We start from the raw sequence: 21,930 nt of genomic DNA, 5'->3' as shown, positions 1-21,930 counted from the left end.
TACACACATTCAGTGAGAGCCTTTTCTTGGCAAACTGGCTGAAAATCTAAATTACTGAGTTTTAGAATCCATAGCAAAAAAAATAATTTGGAGTTGAAGATCATTTTGTGTTGCATTAGCTAAACAAACCACATTCCAATTAAGTTGTGACACAGGCAGGGAGGTGGGCTTATTGCTTATTAACTTTATACATGTTTACTATTTTTATGTTATTATTATTATTTAATTATTATTATTATTATTATTATTATTATTATTATTATTTAGCAGACGCCCTTATCCAGGATGACTTAGAGTTTTTATTAAATATTACAGTACAAAGTATCACATTATAAAATATCACATTACAGATAAGAGCAGTTATAAAGTACAGTAAAATCAGTAGAAAATAAGATCAAATTCAAATAAGAGCAAAATAAAGAATACAGTAAATAATTACATTAGCAAGTTCGACAAAGAACAGTTAAACTTACAGTAAAAATATTTGCTTATATGAGTAAAGTCCATTAAGAGCACATAGCAAGTACGATAAATGGATGAGAATGATTTCAAATAAGAGCAATTACAAAAAACATGAATACGGATACCTACAAGAGTAAAATCAAGCACAAGATACAGAAAATAGTTATAATTAAGAGCCGTAGTAAAATATGGCAAGGTGTAGAGCAGTTCAGTGCAAGTACCAGCTAACGCAAGTACTGATACAATTGGGTGCCATATAGTCCAGTATAGTAGAGAGTTGTGATGTTTACAGACACTGTCTGAACAGGTGTCTTGAGGAGGCGCCAGAAGGTACTCAGGGACTGGGCAGTCCTATATCCGTAGGTAGGTTGTTCTACCACTGAGGGGCAAGGGTAGAAAAAGAGCGGGCTCTGGAAACGGGGGAGCAGCGGAGGGGGTGGGGGGGGGTACAGCTAATCTGCTGGTGGACAGCAGAGTTTTGGATGAGCTGGAGCAGACAGATAGCACTCAGGGTGGCCAGCCAGGAGGGAGTTGCAGTAATCAAGACGGGACAGTACCAGGGCCTGAACTAGGAGCTGTGTGAAGTAGTCGGTGAGGAAGGAACGAATTCTGCTGAGGAAGAAGCGACAGGAGCATGCCAGAGTAGAGATATGCTGAGAATAGGAGATGGAGGGGTTGTGGGTGACACAAGGTTCTTGGTGGATGGAAGGAGAGAGGCTGGTGAATTCAGCGCTGGTGGAGGAAGATGGAAATGTTAAGGTTAATTACATTTTTTAGAACCTCAAAATCTTTTGAATTTGGTTGTGTTTTCAGATGATCTTCTTCAGGCCAGGTTTGGATTAAATTAATTTCCTACATTGCGATGGGGTATTTTCAATTTAAATGAAGCATACAATTATATATATTATAGATTTATATATATATATATATATATATATATATATATATATATATATAGAGAGAGAGAGAGAGGAGAGAGAGAGAGAGTGAGAGAGAGAGAGAGGAGAGAGAAGTCATTAAGAACTATCTTCAGCGTAAAGAAGAACAAGGAGTCCTGGAAGTGATGGTATGGCCCCCACAGAGCCCTGATCTCAACATCATCGAGTCTGTCTGGGATTACATGAAGAGAGAGAAGCAACTGAGGCTGCCTAAATCCACAGAAGAACTGTGGTTAGTTCTCCAAGATGTTTGGGCCAACCTACCTGCCGAGTTCCTTCAAAAACTGTGTGCAAGTGTACCTAGAAGAATTGATGCTGTTTTGAAGGCAAAGGGTGGTCACACCAAATATTGATTTGATGTAGATTTTTCTTCTGTTCACTCACTTTGCATTTTGTTAATTGATAAATATAATCTATTAACATGTCTATTTTTGAAAGCATTCTTACTTTACAGCATTTTTTCACACCTGCCTAAAACTTTTGCACAGTACTATATATATATATATATATATATATATATATATATATATATATATATATATATATATATATATATATATAGACAGCTCTCTCTCTTTCATGATTATCTATGCTTTTAACTGTATAAACTTGTCTATAAACACTTGGTATTTAATTATATGATATGTGTACTTATATAAGTTGATAATCATAAGTGAATTGCATTCAAAAATGTAATATTTAAATGAAAATGTAAATCTTGTCAATTTCAATGAAATGGTCAACAAAAGCAAGGGGATTTCAGTCTGAAGCCCAAGTCAGTTAAAAGTCTGAAATGTGTATAACATGGTGTTAGAACACTGGCCTAAGCATAAAAGTGTCTTTGTTAGATGTTCTCTGAGTTAACTATCATGTTACCTAATTAACCTTTTGTCACCAATTATTGTTAACAGGTGAGGGTCCATGATTACTATAAATATAGGTAGCATAGGCACAAGTTTGTCATTCTTTAATATAAGGGAGCAGAAAATGACAAAATACGCTCAGTTAAGCAAAGAAAAAAGACAAATCGCAAGAACTTTGCAGGTGTCTGTAACTGCTTTGGCCAAGACCATCAAATGATTTGAAGAAACTAGCACTCATGAGGGCCGAACAAGGTCAGGCAGGCCAAGGGTGACTTCAGAATCAGAGAACAAGTTCATTTGGGTCACAAGTCTGCGAAACTGACGATTAACTGCCCCTGAAATACAAGCTCAGCTAAATGCTGCTAGAAGTACAGATGTTTCAACATCCAACTGTTCAGAGGAGATTGCATGAAACTGGCCTAACTGGAAGAATTGCTGCAAAGAAACCTTTGTTAAGACTGCAGAATAAGAGGAAGACTTGTCTGGGCCAAAAAACACAGAAACTGGATGTTTGAGGAGTGGAAGTCGGTCTTATGGACCGATGAGTCAAAATTTGAAATATTTGGGTCAAACCGCTGAGTATTTGTAAGACACAGAGAGGGTGAGGGCATGAGTTGTGCATGTGTGGTTCCCACTGTCAAGCATGGAGGAGGCAGTGTCATGGTCTGGGGTTGCTTTGCTTGTGACAGAGTTGGCGCTCTTTACCAAGTCCATGGCAAGCTCAACCAGCATGGCTATCATAGCATACTTCAGAGGCATGGCATTCCATCAGGATTACAGCTAGTTGGTCATTCCTTCATTCTTCAGCAAGAATCCAATGACCTGGCCTGCCCAGTCTCCAGACCTCAATCCCATAGAACTTGTATGGGACGAACTGGACAGACGAGTCAAAGCAAAGCTACCCACAAGTGCCCTACATCTCTGAGAATTGCTGCAGAAGAGCTGGGAAGACGTGTCGGGTGATTTCCTGCTGAAACTTGTTAACCGAATGCCTCGTGTTTGTGAGGCTGTTATTAAGGCAAAGTGTGGCAATTTTGAGGAAAGATTTAGAGACAATTTTCAATTTTCTTGAACATTGCTTTGATACTCCTTATGTTTTGTTTTGTATATTGTAACATGTGTTTTCATTTTAAAGTATTTACAGAAACGTATACGACGTAAAACATTGTCAATTATGAAAAAAACCTAGTTTCCAGCAAGTGTACTCAAACTTTTGATGGTACTGTGTGTGTGTGTGTGTGTGTGTGTGTGTGTGTGTGTGTGTGTGTATATATATATATATATATATATATATATATATATATATATATATATATATATATATATATAAATACCAACGTTCGGAGTTTGAACAAAAATGGGGCTTTGTGGTTGCAGCCTCAAACTTGTTTTTAACATATACAAGTTGAAGCTGCTCAGTTCAACTACCAGCCTGATCTTGTCCAGTCATATTTTATTTAACTCTACTGCTAGAATTAATGCGGGACTGGCACCAGTTGTGGACTACATTAAACTCTGTTTATTGTAAATCAGGATTAATAAACTGTTTAATATAGTTCAAAGTAAGTATTTGTTAGGCCCTTTGTTATAATAAGCTGTTTTGCAATTTAACAACATTTTGAAACAAGATTAAAGACTAACTGAGTCTGTGATAGGAGTCTGCCAGCTGGTGCTATGTTCTGTATTGCTTGTACACCCATGCGCTTTCTATTGCATTCACGAATTTCCCACTCTGTAGAATGCGACTGTAGTAAACCACAACAGAATATATTGTAGTATTACAGGAGGTGCCACAGTGTCTGCGTATATAACGAAGCGGCTGTGTTGTGCGTCATTTCAGAAAAAATTATGGCATGAAGAAGAAAAAAAAAACCTTTATTAACCTGAATATGGAGTATAAAGTTTGATCTAACATTTTTTATGCAGTAGTCTTGCAGCCATGACGAACAACTTCCACATGAGAACGGGTGGGAAACATTTTCTTACGTAAATTGGCTTACAATAATAGTGCACGAACGTACTTAAATTAAATCTAACGTTTCTCTGGAGCAACCTGTGCACAGCAAAACGCGTTGAATGAGATTGCACTGGTCATAAAAAATAAAAACAAATTCTTAGAACATTCCAATGGCCAAACTGCTCGTTTCTGCACTTCCTGGGATGAAGTGCATGCAGTACACAGTTATATTCCCTATGAGCTCCTTGTAGCAGAAACAAACAGGAAACACCGAGACCCTGCAAGAAGACTGACAGGACATCTGGCCACATATGACCCGGGAAGACAAATGTGGCATCCAATCGACTTGAAGAAGAACGGCGGGACTTCCTGTAAGTGACGCACACTTTACAATCAAGCCTGGAAGCCCCACCTTTTCTGTTTCCCGCACCGTCAATCAAAATAGAAAAAAATCGACTCGAATCAGCGATCGCAGCCCGCCTTTGATTAAAATAATCATGTTAGGGGTTTAAATAAATCGAAAAGCTCCTGATTTATACCTTTTTTATGCTATGACTGGTACGTAACATTTAAACTGATTCAAACACAGCATCGCCGGTGAGTTTGTTCAACCCTGCAAGTCTAATCTTTTCAGAAGCAAAAGACAGCAGTTACAATTTAAACGCTAAAGTAAACCTTTTAGCAAATTTCACGGAAATCTTTGCCGAATCGCTCCGGGCGGGCGTTAATGTGCGAGTTAGTGGCGTTTGTGTGTAGTTTATCTTCTGTTTTGTGTGTTTTATGCAAGCGGGAAAATGAACATAATTGATTTGTTTTGATCTGTTTCCCTCTCTGTCTCTCCCTGTAGCCCCAGAAAAGCCAGTGAAACAAGAGGAAATGGCTGCCTTAGACGTGGACAGCAGTCAGAACGAGTATCTGCAGCACGGCAGCGGCGCAGGAAACCAGGTAGTTTCTCAAGCTTGGCCCCTTTCTTTCTCTTCTGCCAGGGTTGTTGTAATTGCATAGTATTTTTGTGAAGTTCACACGTTTTAAAATTTGATGTTAAAAAAAAAAAAAAGAGTCGTACTTCCTGTGTATGCTCTGGACTAACGGCCACCCACTTTCTTGTTTTTAAACCCGCCCATTGTGGGTAGGACACTCAGCCGTCACCGCTCGCTCTGCTGGCAGCTACCTGCAGCAAGATCGGGTCGCCATCGGCAGAGGAGGATAGCAGTGCTGCCGCTAGCGTGGTAAGTCACCGCTACTCGAACTGGGGCCGAACCAGAACCAGAACCAGCAGGCCCTTCTTGTGCTCATGCACTGCAGCGTGAAATGCACGGCCTGCTTCTTCAGCTGCACAATGCAATGCTGCCTCCCAAACGCTGCCTCTGACTCGGTATATGCGGTATGGTCACAACATCTTTATTACACATAAGGCCTGGGTGGCTGTTGATTAATGTCCAAAGTTGCAACACACATCCGGATGCATTTTTGTTCTTTTTTATTTTTACCCCGAAATTGTGTTTTTTTTTTTTTTTTTTTTTTAAAACCGGAAGTGGTTTGGTCAGCTTTTCATTTAGCAAATGGTTCAATCTAGCGCCCCACAGGGTGTCCCTATGCCCCATAACTTCACCTCTTAATACAGTTATTCAAATTCATAATGTGTTTCATGCGATTCTGTTCAATTGCAGTTCTTGGAGAAATAATAATAAATGTTTTACATTAACCCTTGGTATTCCATTTATTTTTGTTGTGTGGCATGTGTCCTGCCAATGAGAATTATTTTGTGAATTGCTGGAAATTGTTTTTGAAACTAATATACACAAATAGTTTAAAAAACAAAATGTGCAGTGTTCTTTTTTTTTGCCAGTTTGGGTCTGCTTTGGAGGTGGTATTGTTAAGCTATATTTGTTATGGGAGGATAGCAAATGGCTAAATCATTTTTACAACAAATGTAGAATCTAGACCAGAGGCTTTCTGTGATTTAGCACTTGCCTGTTGAAGTCCAAAGCAAAGTTTGATTCACTTGGCAGTTAAAGAGCAAGCAGAAATGTTGAAAAATGAGTTCTTAACCAAAAAAAAAAATACTTTGACTACTGTGCATCTCAGTTGAATAATCAACTGAAACATTATGTGCATTAGAAATCTTAATACAGTAATCCCTCGCCAACCGCTGGGGTTTCGTTCTTGAAAAACCCCGTGGCTGCAAAACCGCGGTTGGTAAATACTAGAGCTTATGGGAAATAGGGGGTTAGGTTCTCCACGGCCGTGGTTACACTTATCAAAGCCTCTCTAAGTTGCATTTTCCTTCACTAAACACAAATAAAAAACACAGTAACATAAAAACAATGCAAATACTATAACATACTGGGTAATGTAACATGTAAAAGTAATAAAATTATAACTTAATAAAAAGTAATGTTTTATTTACCTTGAATCCTTAGAGTTGAAGGCCGGGATGTTGTTGACTGGTGACAATTGTGACAATGAGACCGCATGCGCATACTACTATGACTAGTACAGGAGACGAAGCGAAAGATGATGCTGGAAGGGGGAGATGCTGGCGAGATGGGAACGCGTAAAAATACACAGGATGGTGCGGAAGCGTCATATGTTTCCGTGAAAAAAGCGTATACACAAATCTGTATGCTGCGGTTGGCAAATTGGTATATAAAAGGAAAACCGTGTAACATGAATTCTGCGGTTAGCGGTTGGCAAGGGATTACTGTGTATAGCTAACTCACTAATAATCCATGCTTGAACAGTTCACTTTTTAAAGATGTAAACCCAGTTTTCCATTTGTTTTTTGCCCTTTTTTTAGCTTTCCGATCTGGCTTCTGTACAGTTAACAGGGACATCAAATAGATGGGAAGTCTTGACTCCTAATGCAACAATAAAAGAAGAACCTGGCTTACTACCGATTCCAAATGCAGGGATAGTAACATCAAATGGACAGTATGTTTTGCAAAACCAACAGATCTTTGTGACTTCAGGAACAGATGCTTCTGGCGGTGCATTGCCTAATATACATTACCAAGTGATTCCACACATTCACACTGCAGATGGGCAACAGGTACAGTTGGGCTTCCCGACGTCTGGTGTAGAAAATGCATCTTTGAGTCAGGATGCTACAGGGCACTTTCAGATATTGCCCGATTGTACTACAACTTCTGCTGGAACATCATCCGCCAACATCCTGACAAACAGTCAGAACCTCATGACACAAGCTAGCCAAGTTCAGCATTCAGACGGCTCTGTACAGATTCAAGGTGTTTCTCTAGGTGGTTCTACCTATAACAACCAAGGTCAAGTTGTTACTAATGTGCCTGTCGGATTGCCTGGAAATATTACCTTTGTACCAATAAACAGCGTTGATCTGGATTCCCTTGGACTCTCAGGGACTGCACAGACTATTGCTACAGGTATGACCGCTGACGGTCAGCTGATCAACTTGCCCATGGTGCCACAAGCCATGGATACCTCAGATAATTGTGAAAACACTGGTGAGCAAATGTCACAAACGCTATCTGTTCACGAGTCCAACACTAATCAAGACATGTATGTGCCAACAACGTCGTCCTCGCAGCTGCATGCAACAATAGACGGTACAGGTGTTCTGCAGCAAACTTCAAGTACTTCAGTCTCCACCAACGACCAGGCAGATGCTTCACAACTTCAGGGAAACTACATTCAGACGAGTCATCACGACCAGACCCAGATGCAAAATATTCAAGTCTCCTCTGCACAGTCCATTATACAGCTTCAGCAGGCGCAGCCACAGACCACCAGTGAAGTCCAGATTGTCCAGGGCATCCCACAGCAGCAAATGCAGGGGGTTCAGACCACAGGTCAAACCATTTCTCAGCAAGCTCTGCAGAACTTACAGCTGCTCAATCCAGGGACAACTTTTTTGATACAGGCACAGATGCTGACCCCTTCTGGACAGATCCAATGGCAGACTTTCCAGGTGCAGGGTGTGCAGAACGTGCAGAATATACAGATCCAAAACCCCTCCAGCCAGCAGATCACACTGGCCCCCGTGCAGACGCTCTCTCTTGGGCAAGGTGGAAACCTTGGATCCACTCCAATCAGCACAGGCCAGATTCCAAATCTGCAGACTGTCACAGTGAATTCTATAACGTCCTCTGGAATTCAATTTCAGCAGACTGAAGACACAAGCAGCCCTGCAGGTGTGTATGTCTTTTCCACATGTTTTAAAATTAAGCATTGTAAAACAGTCATATTTGCGTGAACTTTTTTTAAGAATCTGCTACAGTGGGCATCACTGATAACCAACAATAGTACAAGAGGATTTGGAGTCCTGTAGTATAATTTTCACTTCATGTTTGATATATGGTTTATGTCCAGATCTTGCATTGGCTATGGCATGGATATTTATATACAAAGGTCGCAAGCAGTGGCAATGTGCGGGCGTCCTCAAGCCAAACCTGAAGGGACCGTCCGCAAAGGTGCCAGTGCAGAATTTTGTGTGGTGTTTTCACTGTGGGCTGCTGTCTAATGACTGCAATGTTAAGACCACCAAACATATTTAATTTGCAACCCAGGCCTCCAGAGATGTATAGGTTTTAGCCACAATGCTAATCAAGCACTGTACAGAGCTTCCTTAAGGTCTATCAGTCATTTCAGATTAAGCTAAAAGCTGGTGTAATTAGATTTATAATTGTGTAGTTTTTATTTATCTATCTAGCGAAGTGTCTGGCAAGGTTCATCGCTGAGGTTCATAACTTTTTGTCATTTAAATTTTTGCAATCTGCATGAGTTTATTGTGCTGCTTCCTCCTTACCTCTGCCTGCTGTCATTCACGAATTGAATAACGAAAACACGATCCCAGGGAGTAAACAAAGCCTTGTGGGATGTGCTGTCTCTGTTACAGGAAGTGTGTGTTTTTGTGTAATTGCACGCTCTTGGCACAGTGCCTGGTCAAGTTTAAGAAATTAAGAGGCAGGGTTAAGAACACACTTGTGGTCGAGCCAGAGTGTCTGTAAAAGCATGTCGTTTTTTCTCTTTGCTCTTGCATAAATAGTTTGTTTATCTGGGATGTTGTTTGGAAGGGATACAAATCTGGTCCCCATTGTATAATGATTTGAGTCAGTGCTCAGTGAGCTTGTTACACCTGAGTTTAATTAGAACAACTGAGAATAGTAAAACCCATGTGTGACTAAATGAGCTCGTACTTGATGCTAAGCACATTTTACTGTGTTTTATTTCCATCTCTTGTTGGTCCAGTTGTGCTGTCAGGAAATCCCTGTTTGAGTTTCTTTAACAAAGGCATTAATCCCAGCAGTAGAACGTGTTTGGACTGTGTTATCTGGTGATGAGACTGTTTGTTGGCCAGTAAGGAGTGTTTTTGTTGTCAGATATTCAAATAAAAGAAGAGCCAGACACTGAGGAATGGCAGCTGAGCAGCGACTCGACCCTCAACACCAGCGACCTGTCCCATTTGAGGGTGCAGATGGTGGATGAGGAAGTAGACCAACAGAGTCAGGAAGGGAAGAGGCTGCGGAGAGTGGCCTGCACCTGCCCTAACTGCAAGGAGGCTGGAGGAAGGTAAGCTGAGCACAGTAACTGAGGGAGGGCAGTGTATTGGTACCAAACTGGGTGAAGCAGCAGGTTGGTTAGTGACAGAAAAGACATTGGAGGTGTGGAGTAAATTTCACATTGCCAAGGTGAAAGGACTGACAAAGTATAAGTCTAAGACTGCCTGAAGTAGGGCTTGCAAACTGATAACTGGATTTTAAACACAGATAAAAAATAAAAGGGGTCAGCGGTACTGTTGCTAGTGCTAATAAAAAGGTACGATGTGGATTTTAACACCTTGGTTTGCACGAGAAAGTACTTGTGTAATTTGTGGACTTTTGTACAAGTGTATAATGAGGCTAAAGTATAGAATGAAGACTAGGAGATTTAACATGAATGAAGACTGTTGGCACTTCTTTGGTGTTTTCAGGGGTTCAACCCTGGGAAAGAAGAAGCAGCACATCTGTCACATTCCTGGCTGTGGGAAGGTTTATGGAAAGACGTCACACCTGAGGGCCCACCTGCGCTGGCACTCCGGCGAGCGGCCCTTTGTTTGTACTTGGATGTTTTGTGGCAAAAGATTCACTCGCAGTGACGAGCTACAAAGACACAGAAGAACGCACACAGGTAGGTTTCTGTGCATGTGTGAGTACAGAGACGCAGAAGAACGCACACAGGTAGGTTTCTGTGCATGTGTGAGTACAGAGACGCAGAAGAACGCACACAGGTAGGTTTCTGTGCATGTGTGAGTACAGAGACGCAGAAGAACGCACACAGGTAGGTTTCTGTGCATGTGTGAGTACAGAGACGCAGAAGAACGCACACAGGTAGGTTTCTGTGCGTGTGTGAGTACAGAGACGCAGAAGAACGCACACAGGTAGGTTTCTGTGCGTGTGTGAGTACAGAGACGCAGAAGAACGCACACAGGTAGGTTTCTGTGCGTGTGTGAGTACAGAGACGCAGAAGAACGCACACAGGTAGGTTTCTGTGCGTGTGTGAGTACAGAGACGCAGAAGAACGCACACAGGTAGGTTTCTGTGCGTGTGTGAGTACAGAGACGCAGAAGAACGCACACAGGTAGGTTTCTGTGCGTGTGTGAGTACAGAGACGCAGAAGACCGCACACAGGCAGGTTTCTGTGCGTGTGTGAGTATGAATCGGCAAAGCTATTTCCCCCACGAGATGCATAGGGGATTAGTTGAGGAGGCCTGTGCATACTGTAGCAGGTCTACGTCTGACTCCTTCAGTTGGGATGAAGTCTGCTATAGATACACAGGCACCAACTCATCCCTTGGCTACTTTAAATGTATTCTGACTCACTTGCCCTCATTTGATTACACTTTGCATGAGCATTTGTTGTAAACACTGTTGTGGCAAGGAGTGCAACCTTTACATTAAATCTGTGTTTTGAAATTTGGTTAAGGGTTAAAGATGATTTCATTTTATTCCTAGTGGAGAACAGTAAAATAAACCAGTAGATTCTAAGATGTTTTCACCAATTGACACAATGAAGAATATGTTACTGAATAATATATTTTAAACCTTTATATGAATGGTGACACACTTGAACAGGTTAAACAAAAAAAAGAGCCAAAAAGTATTACAAAATGATACCACTCACAACGTCCTTCATTTAGGCTGTGTGATCTTGCTATGAGTACCGTGCTTTATGAGATTCTATTACACATGGATTGCAAAAGTATAGGAGATAAAGTTGATAAACAATTACTTCTAGATTTAGATCCAAGAATCACAAGTTCTCTTGCTCAGTGTTGTGATAACTGAAGTCACAAGATGCCACCAGGGTGCCCCCATTGTACATCATTTATATCCTAACAACCTCTGACCGAGTGGTTTTGAAACACTGCTATAGGATGCTTGTGTTTGTCATCAATTCTAATGGTCACACTCCTGTGAGACACAAGTCTAAAAATAACCAACACAGTATCTGATCACAGTAATTGTGTGATTAATATGGTAAAATATTATGGTGGGGATGTAGTGGAAGAGTCTGTACACATGTACATTTTAGCACACGTTAGTGAAAGAATCTGGGGTACAGTGTCTGAAGGCACCTGTCTGAAGCTTGCAGCATATTTTTCCATGTGCATACAGGCCTCTATTTTTATCCAGCATGTAAAGTGTGGCAGGGATGCGTCACTGTAGTTCACTTTTATTAAATGTTTTATGTATTGCAAGGGTGACATTTGTGGTGCCTGTGTAATGGTTTGTGTGAGCTTTCACATGTAATAGGTTGAATCAATAAGTACAGTATTCATGCCCCTCGCAATTCCCTGTCCAATAGATTCAGTACAGCTCTCCAGAATGTTAGTATATATCTCAATTCATGTAACTGAATGCCCTATGTGTGCAAGTCTTATTGAACTTCACCCTGGGAAACAGCACAGATGTTACATTTGGTGATTTTTTGTTTTTCCTTCCAGTTCATATTGTTGATGCTTTTCAAATTCATTCAATTCTTCCTGCGACAGGTGAGAAGAAGTTTGTCTGCCCGGAGTGTTCCAAACGTTTTATGCGAAGCGACCATCTTGCCAAGCATATTAAAACCCATCAAAACAAAAAGGGCATTAACTCCAGCAGTACAGTTATGGCAACAGTGGAAGCAACAGCGTCCTCTGATAACATTATTACAGCAGGCGGAACTACCCTCATCCTTACCAACATCCAGCCAGGCTCGCTGCAGGCGATTGGGACTGTGAATTCCACAAACAGCAGCACTCAAGAGATTCTTTCCAATTCAGAAATACCTTTACAGCTCGTCACAGTGGCTGCCATGCTTACAGTGGCTCGAGGGTGATCATCATACTTAATGTTATTATTTGAACAAATAGCCAGCACAAGAAAATAATATTTATATATATATATATATATATATATATATATATATATATATATATATAAATTTATAAAGAACGAATGATCAGTTTATGTTCCTTAGCAGTCTTTTTACCGATGGGCAAAAAAAAAAAAAAAAAAAAAAAAAAACAACAAAACATTAATGTGGTTACAATACACACTGAAATGCCTTATTTTGTATCATATTGTGTAGTATACAATGGTGGAGTTGCATGTGGTTTTAGCTACTGTTCATGTGTAATCGTTCTGAAAAATGTATTTGTAATATGACAAGAAGGGTACAAAAAAATGATTGAAATGGGAGTTTGGCCAGCTAAAGATATTTTATAGGGATATTGTAGGTGTGCGTATTTTGCAAATTAAAGTACAGTGAGGGTAGGGATGAATCCTTCCGCTGTTCAGATTCCTGTAAACCAAGCATTCATGAAAATGATCAGCCTCAGATCTTGTGGTGGTCCAGGTTGTACTGGGATGTGTGAGCAGTTCAGATGTGTCATGTCTATATTAAGCTGCTTTTTTGCACAGCTTAAGTTTTCCTGCAGTTTTCTTTTTTGATTATGTTCTGTAATTGATACACGCTTGTCTGAATTTGCTTAGCATTTGGAGTTTTGCTACCTGTTAATTGGAACTTAAGGTAGTTTGCAAAAGGAAACAATCATGTAATTAAAAGTTTTTTGTATTTTTTCTTGTAATTCTGTTGATCTTACGTTTTAATATACATAACTTGCAGCAAAAGCTATTTATAGTAGGCTTTACTTAGTAAACTGGTTTTGTTGTATCAAAAACTCGTTATTTTAATTACATTTTAAATATGTACAATATTAAGTGTGTTACTTTTGTAAAACTTCATTTTCCAGTGGAACTCAATTAAAGTATGAATCATTTATAAAAAGCCATGATAAAGGTTTAATTTGCCAATTTTGTTTAATTTAAAATATATTTTTTAAAGACTATCATGCAATAAAGTCAAAACACAAGTAGCACAATCCATTTTCTGCAGGGTTTGCAGGCTGGTGCTAGTTTGTTATTATAAACAATAACAATTTATCACGTGACGGACCAAAAGATAATTATGCAGCCACCATTTCTGAGATACTGTGTCCAGGTACTTTGTGTGTAAAGGTCTTTAAATGGCTTTGCGAAATTATCTGTAAAATATCCAACAGATGCCATTTCATTAGGACTGCACAATCATGTCAGTAATCATAGTAATGATAACTTTTAACTGGAGAGAACCCATATTTATTGTGAATGTTATGTGTTTACTAATAAGCCTGAGTTTAACAGTTTGTATATTCTTTTTATTCATTTTTTTTTTTTTAAATACTGCCCTGAAAAGTCTTTGTAGTATATGCACTCTGTCAAAATATGTTAGTATTTTTGTGTTTTTGTGTGTGTGTGTGTGTGTGTGTGTGTATAAAATAACAACAATTGTTTCTGCCATCATTATACAGTTATGTCGTGTTATATTTCAAAAAAAAAAAAAAAAAAAAAAAAGGTAAATTTACAAGTGCTATACAATCTTGCTACTGGGGTAATTATGCCAGTTTCCATAGATTACCTAAAAAAAAAAAAAAAAAAAAAAAAAAGACACAATGCAATTTTAAAATATTGTAACCTTTAGGGCCACCTCAGATTCAGAAACTACCTTCATGTATTTTGAAATATATTAAGTGTCACTAATAAAACACTATTTTAACTTTTAATTTTATATTAATTAGTATTTTGTTCACTTAGTTATTTACATTGCACGTATTAATTAACTTTAATTCGTCAGTATGGATTACCTAAGTGATTGGATATATATTATATATATATATATATATATATATATATAATATATAATATTATATATATATATATGAATGCGATAAACGACGTCTATATTTTGCTGATGGAGTAAACCTATTATATGATTTATATGTCCTTCATAAAAACGACTTACCTCATTTAAATAATATACAAATATATAGGTGGTAAGTACTGAGTTTTTTATTTTATTTTTTACTTGTTATTATTTTTGCTACATGGACAATATGTGTTTTTGTTAATGGTAATAGATCCAAAATCTTGGTATTTGTAAGTGTTTGGCTGTGTTAAGGAGTGTTACCACTGTTTATTGGCAGTTATTCAGCTCAATCTGGGGACTGCATCTGGTTCCACAAATCCTTGGTTAAAGGTAAGTAGTAAGCACATCTGGACTCCTGCAAAGTTCAGCAAGGACGGCTTTTTTTTTTGTTTCATGCGTGGATGCGTGATTTTATTAAAATATTTACTTGGCAACATGCAGAGAAGTAAACCGTTATTTAAAATTAAATAAAAAACAGAATTGCACAAGAAGCTAAAGTCACAAATGAATATTCAGCTGTCATTTATTTTACAAACATATAAATTATTTCTTACAACTCACGGTTTGGTAGCATTCAGATAAATGAGGATTATGTAAATTATTTTAGAGCAGTGGACCAAAATACTGCAATTTCCCCTGCAAGTTGTGTGTAAAATGCTGGTATAAACATCAAAAGGTGTCATTTCTTATGAAACCACATTTTTTGTCAGGTGTTACAGCGTTCCTGTCTTGATTTTTGTCTTGAAGTAATGCCTATTCTGAAAGATTCGCTATCATTATAAATATATATTTATGTATTGTTTTTTATTTTCAGCCGTTCGTCAGGCCTGATGGACACCCATGTGTTGCAAATGAAAGAATATTGCCTATAAAGTTAAAGGACTTGTCCATTTTTTAATCAATCTCATTTGCATAAGCTATTTGTGTCTAATTAATTATAATGTAACACAATAGCATATAACGAACATGGAATTATAGTTTCTGAGTTAATGAACTCTGTTACGGAATTGTCATTTACTTGTAAGTTAATTAGTCTAATTAATTGAGAGTATGCACATCGGTCCATATAATAAGTCGGCAATATTTTGGAAAGTTTAGTTTAAAAGTACACAATGCCTAAAATTGGTTCACATTCACAATTATATTATTTCAACCAATACAAAACTTAATGTGATGGTAATTTACTAACCAGGAGTGGATGGTATGTATGCACACATAAAAATAACTATATCAGAAAACACCACAAATGGAATTGATTGTAGTTAACATATGATTGGTATATATAACAGTGTGGTTATAATGTATGTGTAAAACGCTGTTCACTCTGCTGTGAAATAAAAACAAGTATTTGTAAAGCCAGTGAGTTAAAACACCAAATTAAGGCAAAAGATTTCTAGGCCAACCAAATTGGTTAGGACTATTCACTTTTCTCTACATGTATTGTAAACTTGTCCATAAGGTAAATATGGGAGGGATCCCAACACATATTGCAAAGCCATATGGTGGTGGCACTATATCAAAGTGGGACTACTTCTATTGCATAATTGATACACCCCATATATATTTCTCAATGAGATGGATGGTGGAGCTTGCCAGGAGGCCTTGGGTGTGATCAGGTTGCAGTACAAACAGGTGTGCAGCATGTTGCAGCTGACCGTGATAGCACTGCATATCTTGCAGTCAGACGGGTACCTGTCAGTGTCGCACAGCCTGTCACGAGAAGGCATTTCATTTTCCTTGTCGGGCCATCTGAAAATACCCAGGTTTTTATGTATCGATTGCTTATTCTGAGAGACAAGCCAGCGGACCATAGTCAGGTATTTCGGTTTTGTTTTTTTTTTATCCTGTAAGAGAAAAGCTTTTAATATTTAACTTTTTTTTCTTTTCATACAGTACATAAACTTCTTCCTTGTGGTATAATTGCAAACATATTTCATACAAAAGCAATTCACAGTAATTGTGGACCAATATGTGTGGGAGCAATTAGGCCAACAACTGAAGAGAAATGCTTGATGAAGTGTAATGGGGAACAGTATTAAGGTTTATTATTTTCATGTTAATAGTTAGGTAGCCTCCTATATATACATAAGTTTTACATAAGTATTAAAAAAAAAAAAAAACAAACAAAAAAACATTTTATGTCCTTGTTATACTCCATGAAGGGAAGTGTATTACTATGGCCGAAACTAACATCAGACCTTTGCTGGAACCTCTCAAAACAAATGCAGCCACTGATGAAAGGATTGATTTTCTGAGAGAGCAGGTGTTCACATCCCTTCGTGTGAAAACTGATAAATGGAATCGGTTCATAGCTGCCGAGGAACACCAGAAACTTTTGATAGACTTCCTGGATCAAAAAGAATATGATCATCTCATTCTGTTCACCGGCCCAGGAGGAACTCTGTATGTTGATGGACAGGTGAGAGCTGTAAATGGGACTAATGAAATAGTGTGTTGTTTAGGGAGAACACTGCTTAATATAAAGATTAAATATTATGGACTTGCAGTATCTGTGCAGTTTGTGTACTGGTGAGGCAGAACCTTAAAGCTAAACCATTGGTTTTGTGGTTAAAAGGTTGAACTTGCTGACTTTTAGACTACAAATAAAGTCATGTTTCAGCCTAAATTGTTATATACCGTTTTTGTTTTACAAGTGGTGCCGTGGACATAATTCAATCATGATTTGTGTTGTGGAAATAATTTATATTCTCTTTCAAGAATTCTGTTTCTTTGAAAACAAAATTGCTCTGCATTTTGAAGAGTGGCTGTATGAAAATATCCAAGACTAATTTCAAAAATGAGCTTGGGTTTGGAGAAGTATCTTGCCTGCCCTTGGAGCAATTACCAGTTCTCATCAATGAGGTAATCATAAAGCAAAAACACCTGTATTATACAGTATGGGAAACATACTGGTAAATTGTTCTTCTAGTAAGTTAATGAAATGGGCCATTTTACATACAAAACCCTCTAACAACTCGTATGCTTTGACTGGAACACACAGCTGAGATTATTCGTATGTTTCAGTGCAATAGACATGCAAACTGAGAGCTTTCTTTAACCTCATATTGTATCAGATTCATGCAAAGCTATTTCATTTACTTCCTCCTCTTTAAAGCCTCTATGCTGACCTGCTGTATGAACTTTTATTAGCTACCTGATATGAACTAAGGATCTGATCATTGCATGCTGGGAGGTGATGCATAATAAATCTCTGTTGTCTGTGCTGTTGGTTTTAATGCATATGTTCTCATGCGTTGTTTTTAAAGGTTGTGGTTCCTATTTTGGCCAACATAAATAACCATGCTGGCTGGCCCCGGGTGGTTTCAGAAGACATTAGGAAACATGTTGAAAAATTAAAAAGTAAATTCATCATGCTGCGAGGCCTGGCTGAAGGAAGGACCTTGCTGCCACTGCCGCTGTGCATAGAGAGATCTGAAGAACCGGACGCTTTTGACAAGTAGGTGGTGTCCAAATAAGGACCACAGCTTACAGTAGTTTGGTTAGCAAGACACTGTGATTATTTTATTAGTGTTATTGGAATCTAATTCCACAAGTGTTTTTTTTTTTTTTAGTTTTGCTTAGACAAATAAACAAATAACGTGTATATTCAGAAATCCATGGAGAATAAAACACAGAACACGGTTACTGTTTCAAGTAGTATGATATGATATACTACATATTAAATTTACAATATGCAACAACTTGGTTTTACAAAGCATTCCTGTTCATTCACGCTAAACTAATAATGAACCAAACTTGGTTTAGTTAGAAGCAGTTAAATCAACATTCAGAATTGCTTGGTGCTGGATAAACCTTGCTAGATAAACCTTGAATGTGTGGACATACCCCCAAGCCAAAAAACATCAATCTCCTTCAGTGAAATGAACTGTAAGTTTATTGACGATTATGTAAAATGACTGTGACATTGATCTACAAATTTGTAATCCATGCATGTTGTTTATCAGCTCCAGAACACCACACATTGACAGAGCATTGCTGTATTCAATTGAGACCATGGTGATCCAGTGGACACAGCAAATCTCTGACATCTTGAAGAAAGACTCAAGCCAAGCACTTTTAGAAGGGGAGAATCCTGGGCCTTCTGCTGAGATAGAGTTCTGGGTAATACAAAAAGAGAACTTAGTTGGAATTCAAAAACAGGTAAATTTCTTATTTACAGTTTTATAATGTTAAGCAGAACAGATAAGGTTTCATCCATTTGAAGATGGTGTCTAAGAGAATAGAGCTGTAACAGTATATATATATATATAATTTACTTTTTCTTTTCACAGATACAGAACCCAAAAGTGGTTAAGATAATAGAAATCTTGAAAAAGATAAAAAGCAGCTACTATGCAACCTTTAAAGAAATTATCTTGAAAGTGGATGAAGGTAAAATCACACTCACTATGCCTTTCTGAAATTGTCAAAACTGTAAAACTCTAAATATCAAATGAATCTCTTCTGAGCAAATTGACTGTGTGGGGACGGTAGGTCATCTGTACTGAGAGTGAATCTTAAAGCAAACAAAATGAATTATGCCGGACTAAAATTAGATGAGATCCCAGTCAGAAGCAGGCAGGTGTGGATATTTCTGATTTATATCTGTGACATTCGTTTGAAGAACAAAGTAAAGAATAAAGAATATTGAGATAATATTTTATAATAACGTTTCCTTTTTATGTTTCTAGCTGTTTCAGAGGCAGAGTGCATAGAGCTACATCTTAGACCCTTGAAACATCACATTGCCTACTTTGAAGAATGTACTTTTACAGGCATTGAAGTTCTCATAGCCCCTCTCTTCCACACCCTCTGCCTGATCTGGAGCCATTCCAAATACTATTGTGTTCCACCCAGAATCGTTGTCTTGCAGCAGGAGTTTTGCAATCTGCTGATCGAACGGGTATGAAGTATTGTCAGCAACCTACTTATTTTATGGTACAAGCTACCTATTATTTGAGCTACACTATAACAGAATTGAAAAATGCAAGTCAACCTTCTGTGGAAAGCTTGGTTAAAAGTAAGTTGCCATGAATAGCATTTTGTTCAGAAATGGAACAAAGGTGTGTGTGTGTGTATATATATATATATATATATATATATATATATATATATATATATATATAATATATATATATATGCCAGGTGATGCCAGTATTTTTTTGGGTCTCCCATAAAATTAAGTTGACATTAGAGTGCAAGCAAGTAAAATAAAGAAAATCTGGCCTTTGTTGTCTTCCTAGGCATTTGCATACCTGATTCCTGAAGAGCTTTTTAAAATGGAACCTGAAGAAGGAATCGAGAAAGTGCAACAAACCATACAGACATTGAAAAGCTTTAAGAAGTCTTTCTTTCAGCACAAAGACAAGATGAGCCGATATTACAGAGAAGGGGAAGAAGTGAAACAGTGGGACTTCCCTACAAATCTCGTTTTTGCACGAACTGACAGGATCCTTGACCGGCTGCTGAAGATTGAGGTAAATACGATGAGTGCTGTATAATAATGTATTAACTCATTTCAGTTTATGAAAAGACATGCAGTGCTACTGCAATTGAACCATTTTGTTCAAACTTATCAGAGGACAAAGAGCTTTTATATTAGTGTTTTGACAATTTTTTTTTTTTTAAACTTGTGTAAAATGCTGTGGGACCCGTCCTCCAGTTTAGAAATAAGGTATTCGTTTGAATTAAAGGGTTTTGTTAAAGGTAGTTCCACTGTATTATATTTTATTTGCTAACCAGTTGCAACCCGTGGAAGATGAGTTAAAGCCCCTTCCCCATTATAGCTTTAATGGTGATCACCAAAGTATTGATTCAGTGGATGGAATGTGATGCTTTGCAGGAGCTATTTGCATCAGCTCTCGACTTCCTCAAACTGGAGAAGATCGAGATCGGGGGATCCCGGGGAAAGATTCTCAGTGAAATGGTGTACGGCATGAAAGAGGAATTCCATGATGGGTGGAGGATCCTGCGAGAAAGGAAATACAATCCTCTGGATAACGAGAATCTGGTAATGGAAAAGTTTCCTTTTTATATCACTGGTTTAGCCTTTAAAAAAATAGCATTCACATTCATATTTGTACATTGCTGTAACCCTGGCAACTGGTATATTTATCTACAGAAAAACTGCAGAAAAAAATGAATGATCTTTAACAGAGCAATAAAGTAAAACAAAGCATGCAAACTAATATAAACCATTAAGTTACAGACATACAGTAATTTTATAGCATTTAAATGGCACAGCATTCAAAATATAATTGTAATACAAAAGCTATATAGAGTTAATCAATAGGCTATATTACTTTGTAATTGCCAAGGAAATGTGTTCTTTTTAGTATAAGGTACTCCGTTGTTTCTTCACAGTGTGCTGTTTTTTTAAACCTTCCTATCTCAGCAACAGCAGGAGGTAGAGTGATGCCCTCTGAACCACATCTGCAGAAATCTATACAAAATTGACAGGCTTTTGAAGGAAATGGTTGAGGTGAAAATGTTAAAATCCACCCATCTTTTACTGCATAGACAATGTACATTTTAAGAAGAAAGTTGGACTGTCGATGCTACAGCTTTGTTACTTGGTGCTTGTTTTTACTATGTAATATGCATACTTACTGTGTGTAACTGCAATACAGTTAAGCATTTAGTGAATGGTTTGGAAGTCACATAGTGTCTAGCATCCAGTTCGGTTTTTAAATTGTAATAATTCTAACATATGGCTGATAGCTTAAAGTATTACAAAAATACATGTTTTAGACATCTTATAGGGTTTAGTGCATAAGGGTAGTTATTCCTCCATGTCCACACCGGCCTGGCTGTTTAATTAATAAGTAGCCCTGTTTATTTACCACTAAACAGTGGTTTTGTCTGTGCACAGTACTTTAAAATTTCTTTAAGATCAGTTATACAAAGTACTATGAAACTAGATTGCACCGCTCTTAATAACAGCCTGGTTTCAGAAGGAAGGAAGGAAGAAAGGAAGGAAGGAAGGAAGGCAGGCCAGTCAAAATGCTCCTCCTGGTGAGGGGCCAGTGGCTTGTGGAAGTAGAAACAGTAGACTGCTGGCCAGGGACTTCCTGTTGGTTATAGTGGTGTTCGTTTATGGGCACCTGTACAGTTTTAGCTGTAATAAACCACATAACCTAGAGACATGACACTGGATTGACTGACAGCTTTTTTATATATTTATTTTTCTTAAATGGCTCGACTTTTGTTTCAGTTTAACTACATATAATATTCTTTTTTTTATTTCCAATTATGTGCAATATACATAAACATAATGATAACGTTAAAGGAGGTACACACAGCTCTGTACACTGCAGCATTGCAGTATTACAAAAACATTCTCCACAGCTCATCTGCTACAATGTGAAAGCACCATAGGGATTATGTGACATCCCAAAACTCCGGTAATGAAAACAATTCTCCTGAAATTATTTCTTGTGTTATTTTTTTCAAAAAGGCACCAAATATC

At 38.0% G+C, this 21,930-nt stretch overlaps 2 protein-coding genes across 2 annotated transcripts in view; both read left to right on the top strand.

The window, feature by feature from the left end:
• The first annotated feature begins 4,618 nt into the window (after nt 1–4,618).
• LOC121323037 (transcription factor Sp3-like) lies at nt 4,619–12,554 on the top strand. The gene is made up of 7 exons (XM_041263755.1): nt 4,619–4,778; nt 5,068–5,165; nt 5,354–5,449; nt 7,021–8,389; nt 9,578–9,767; nt 10,168–10,364; nt 12,229–12,554. The coding sequence occupies exons 1-7, from the start codon at nt 4,772–4,774 to the stop codon at nt 12,552–12,554; spliced, it is 2,283 nt and encodes a 760-aa protein (XP_041119689.1). The 5' UTR covers nt 4,619–4,771.
• A 4,084-nt stretch (nt 12,555–16,638) lies between these two features.
• Nucleotides 16,639–21,930, top strand: part of dnah9l (dynein, axonemal, heavy polypeptide 9 like) — a 65,162-nt gene continuing 59,870 nt past the window's right edge. The window contains exons 1-8 of the mRNA XM_041263754.1: nt 16,639–16,881; nt 17,223–17,324; nt 17,729–17,919; nt 18,452–18,623; nt 18,755–18,854; nt 19,154–19,365; nt 19,706–19,939; nt 20,305–20,472. Coding sequence (XP_041119688.1) covers nt 16,639–16,881; nt 17,223–17,324; nt 17,729–17,919; nt 18,452–18,623; nt 18,755–18,854; nt 19,154–19,365; nt 19,706–19,939; nt 20,305–20,472 — 1,422 coding nt within the window. The remainder of the gene's footprint in view (nt 16,882–17,222; nt 17,325–17,728; nt 17,920–18,451; nt 18,624–18,754; nt 18,855–19,153; nt 19,366–19,705; nt 19,940–20,304; nt 20,473–21,930) is intronic.

The sequence above is a fragment of the Polyodon spathula genome, chromosome 11 (assembly GCF_017654505.1).
Source record: "Polyodon spathula isolate WHYD16114869_AA chromosome 11, ASM1765450v1, whole genome shotgun sequence".
Classification (NCBI taxonomy): domain Eukaryota; kingdom Metazoa; phylum Chordata; class Actinopteri; order Acipenseriformes; family Polyodontidae; genus Polyodon; species Polyodon spathula.
The sequence above is the reverse complement of the archived record's forward strand: the minus strand, read 5'-3'. Positions and strand labels throughout refer to the sequence as shown.